Source organism: Salvia splendens, chromosome 4 (genome assembly GCF_004379255.2).
Source record: "Salvia splendens isolate huo1 chromosome 4, SspV2, whole genome shotgun sequence".
In the NCBI taxonomy this organism is placed as follows: domain Eukaryota; kingdom Viridiplantae; phylum Streptophyta; class Magnoliopsida; order Lamiales; family Lamiaceae; genus Salvia; species Salvia splendens.
This window is the reverse complement of record NC_056035.1, coordinates 33,020,072-33,023,669: the sequence shown is the minus strand read 5'-3', so window position 1 is coordinate 33,023,669 and position 3,598 is coordinate 33,020,072. Positions and strand designations below refer to the sequence as shown.

Sequence of the window (3,598 nt, the reverse complement as noted above, 5' to 3'; positions counted from 1 at the left end):
TCTTCAATACTAGTATGTGAATTATGGCTAAATAACAACTGCTAACTTGGTATGAATATTCATTAATTGCAAAACTTTCTCGAATTTGAAGCAGTCAGTGATGGCTGATGCACTGATCAATATATGCTGCCCTAATTTATTTTGTATGAGATGTTTAATTTCTAGGCTAGCATATAGTAGTATTCAAATTTCTATTCCAGAGATCTATTCAATAAATTCGGCATTAATTCCATTTGTGCTTTATCAGTTTCTCTCTTTCATCAAATGTATGGCTCACCAAAAACTTAATATTGTAGTGGGAGACATTTCATTTGGTAAATGCAGTACCTCTGCTATAATGAAACATGAACACTGCAAACTGCTATTGCAGTGTATATGTTTTTCCAGCTTTACTGAATGCTACACGTACCATGTACCAATCACTGCCTCTCACGTTGAAAATTCATTTTTGACCAAAAAAAACCAACTTAATTAACTCCATTGCATTCACATTATCAATCATGCTCCAATTATTTATATTTTAACCCAAATGAAAATAAAATGAAATACCAATTTGGAAGAGTTTAATAGTAACTATTAGGATTAGTACATCAAAATCCTCTCCCTATGCACCAAAGAAAGCTGAAGCTAATTAAACAGCGTTTGTGAATGACATAGAAAAAATGATATGGAAAAGAAAGGTGCATTGATTGATTGATTTATGTTATAGTAGTATAAGCTAGTAGGGAGACACGCCCACGTTTGCAGCAGTAGAAAGAAACCCATCTTTCATCAAAACATCCTCCCCTTCCTACAAAAATCCCCAATATAGTCAAATCTGAAATCAATTTTTCTAGCTAGGTTTTTTGGTTAGATATATATACCTGTTGGCACACATTTTGCTTCTTCACGGGTTGATCTGGCATCAGTCCAAAGTGAATATGAGGAAAGTGGGCCCACTGCCACCAACAAATTTTACACAATTATTCCAATTTTCACTAAACCCTAGTTTTACTAAGTACTCCCTCCGTTCTGTAGTAGCAAAGTTATTTCTTTTCGCTACGAAGATTAAGAAAAAGATGTATAGTGGACTATTTAATAAATACTCCTTCATCTTATAATAGATGTCACACTTTCCTTTAGTTCGTTCCACAAAAGATGTCACATTTCATTTTTTAAAAAAAGTTCTCTCTCACATTAATATATAATACTATTTTCTCTCTTCACTTAATACACAAAATAACATCTCCTAAAATCATGTGTCATTGTTCTTCTATTATGGGACAAAGGGAGTAATAAAGTAGGGGAGAGGGAAAAGTAGAGAGTACAAAGTAAGAGTGTGAAAAATGTGTTACTTTTTGCTAAAATAAAGACTCAACTACTATGGAACATACAAAATGGAAAAATGACTCAACTACCATGGAACGGATGAAGTACTTAATTAATTCAAAGAGGAAGAAAGAGAAAGAAGCCCTAGCTAATAATAGGTGATAGATTAGAGAGAGTTGTGTTTGTTGAATTAATCTTACATTTTTGGCAGCGGCACTGAACGCCTCTCTGTGGCTAATATCAGGGTTTCCAGCTTTAATACGTTGGATCTCGTCCCTGCATTTTTTTTGTTCATAAAATCCCATCTCATTCATTCTCTCTAGATTTTCTCAATTGATAAAATAATAAACAAAGCTCTTAAATAAATACTAGTAACTAAAGCTGCAGAATTTACATACTTGATGAACCGGTTGTAAGCAGATGGCACTCTCTGTCTTTTCTCCGGGGCTGAAACAATTAAAAATACAAACAAATAATAAAACAAAAACTACACATTAATTTGGATTTCTACTACTGTCACCTACCATTCTCCTCTCTCATAATTACTTCATCATTATTCAATGATTCACTTTTTTCATGATTTCCGGGCGATATATATCTATGTATCTACCTTCTTTGCAGAGAGAAATAAACAAAAACTCAATAAAAAACAAAATCTAGGGTTTGGAAAAAGTACAGCTCACAATATAAGTGGAATAAATTAATGATTAATCACTGTTGAAGAGTAAACTTAGATTCAAAATCAGCAGTTTTAGCCAACAAAATACTGTATATTGGATAGCTTAGTGTTGAGTAAAATTAAAATTCAACGGTTTTTTCCATAAAAATCAGAATCATTAATAAATAAGATCAAATACTTATGACATGTAAAAATGGAGAGAAATTGGGGTTTGATTATCTCACGTCTGTTAGCTACTGGAGGCTTGGGGAGGTCGTGAATCGGGAAAAATGGCTCATTGTGATTCGGCAGCAGAGCGGAAGGCGAGCTTCGGATCTCCTCCTATATTCATTGAAATAAGAAATTAATTGGAATTTAGAAATAGATTTAAAATGATTAAGAACTCTAGGAAAACCCTAATTGCGTACGAGGAGATTCTGAGGGGGGAAGAAAGAGTGGGCGAGATGGAGGTGATTGGAGGGCGGGGGGAGGAGGAGGCTGCGCATGTCGACGGTGACGGAGAGGAGGTTGGAGCAGTTCCCGCATCGCACGGTGACGGTCTTGAAGAGGCTGGTGCAGGGCACGCCGACCTGGATCGAAAATCCGTAAAATTTGAGAATGAGAGAGAAGAAGAGGGACGGTCTGGTGATGCTAGTTACATAGTAGTGATACCGCGAGGACGGTGTTGCAGTAGGTGCAGTGGACGTAGCAGAGCTTCTCGGAGGGGGGGAGATGGTGGTGGTGCTGCGGAACAAAAGCGGCGGATGATGAGGACATCTTCTTCTTTGAAATTCCTTGTTGGTGGTGGTGGTGGTGGTGTTAATTTGGGAGAGATGATTGGATTGATTTGATTTGATTGATGGATGGATTGACTGATCAAGATATGTTATGCATATATGGAGGTTATTGGGGTTTGACAGATTAGCCACTTTGGATCTGATCTCCTGAATGTTTTTCTTTATTTGGGGCTGAATTATCAAAAGACAAGAAGGGAGGAGCTTAGAGAAAGTAGAGGGTTGGGGGGTGCCCACGAATTTAACACATTTGAATAAATGTTGTAAAGCTTAGTAATGTACTCCCTCCGTTCCATGTTAATAGAGTTGTTTTTCTATTTTGGGAAGTTCTAAGTTAATTGAGTCATTTCTATTTTTGGCAAAAAGTAATTATCCCTTTTACTTTATTCTCTCTTCATCTCTCTTGCTTTTTCCACCATCCATTTAACACACTATTCTTAAACTCCGTGACGAAAAGAAATGTCTCTAATAATAAGGAAGAAGGTAGTACATAATACTCCATATACATACATTATGCATACATACATGGACAAATGTATGGTTGACATTCCCGATGGATTAGTGTGTGTGTAGAGAGAGAGAGAGGGGTTTCAGAAGCGGCAGAGGTGGGGGAGAGTAGTGAGAAAAGGACGTGTGCATGGGGTGATTAGCTTTCGCTCATCAACTGTTGTTTTCATAGTTAAGAGGCTTGTATTTGTATTTATATTTGTATTTATACAAACGCTAGTGGTAGGGTTAGTACGCTTTAAATGGCGGCCACCTATCATCTGCACTTTACTATTATTGCCTTTCTACTTGAATCTTAATCTCCTCACTCACTGCATTTTCTCATTTCCCT

The 3,598-nt window shown here is 36.6% G+C and overlaps 1 protein-coding gene across 1 annotated transcript; it reads right to left on the bottom strand.

Annotated features, from left to right (window-relative positions):
- Positions 1–536: 536 nt before the first annotated feature.
- LOC121797633 (axial regulator YABBY 3-like) lies at positions 537–3,000 on the bottom strand. Its single transcript, XM_042196271.1, has 7 exons — positions 2,639–3,000; positions 2,395–2,556; positions 2,212–2,308; positions 1,707–1,755; positions 1,509–1,584; positions 864–938; positions 537–790 (listed from the first exon to the last, which is right to left on the bottom strand). The coding sequence occupies exons 1-7, from the start codon at positions 2,741–2,743 to the stop codon at positions 719–721; spliced, it is 636 nt and encodes a 211-aa protein (XP_042052205.1). The 5' UTR covers positions 2,744–3,000; the 3' UTR covers positions 537–718.
- Positions 3,001–3,598: the final 598 nt, after the last annotated feature.

Coding starts and splice junctions, on each gene's coding strand:
- LOC121797633 (XM_042196271.1), bottom strand. CDS start 2,743: ATGTCCTCATCATCCGCCGCTTTTGTTCCGCAGCACCACCACCATCTC. Junction 2,557..2,638: donor ACTGCAACACCGTCCTCGCG/GTATCACTACTA, acceptor TTTTCGATCCAG/GTCGGCGTGCCCTGCACCAG. Junction 939..1,508: donor TCAGTGCCGCTGCCAAAAAT/GTAAGATTAATT, acceptor TGTTGGTGGCAG/TGGGCCCACTTTCCTCATAT.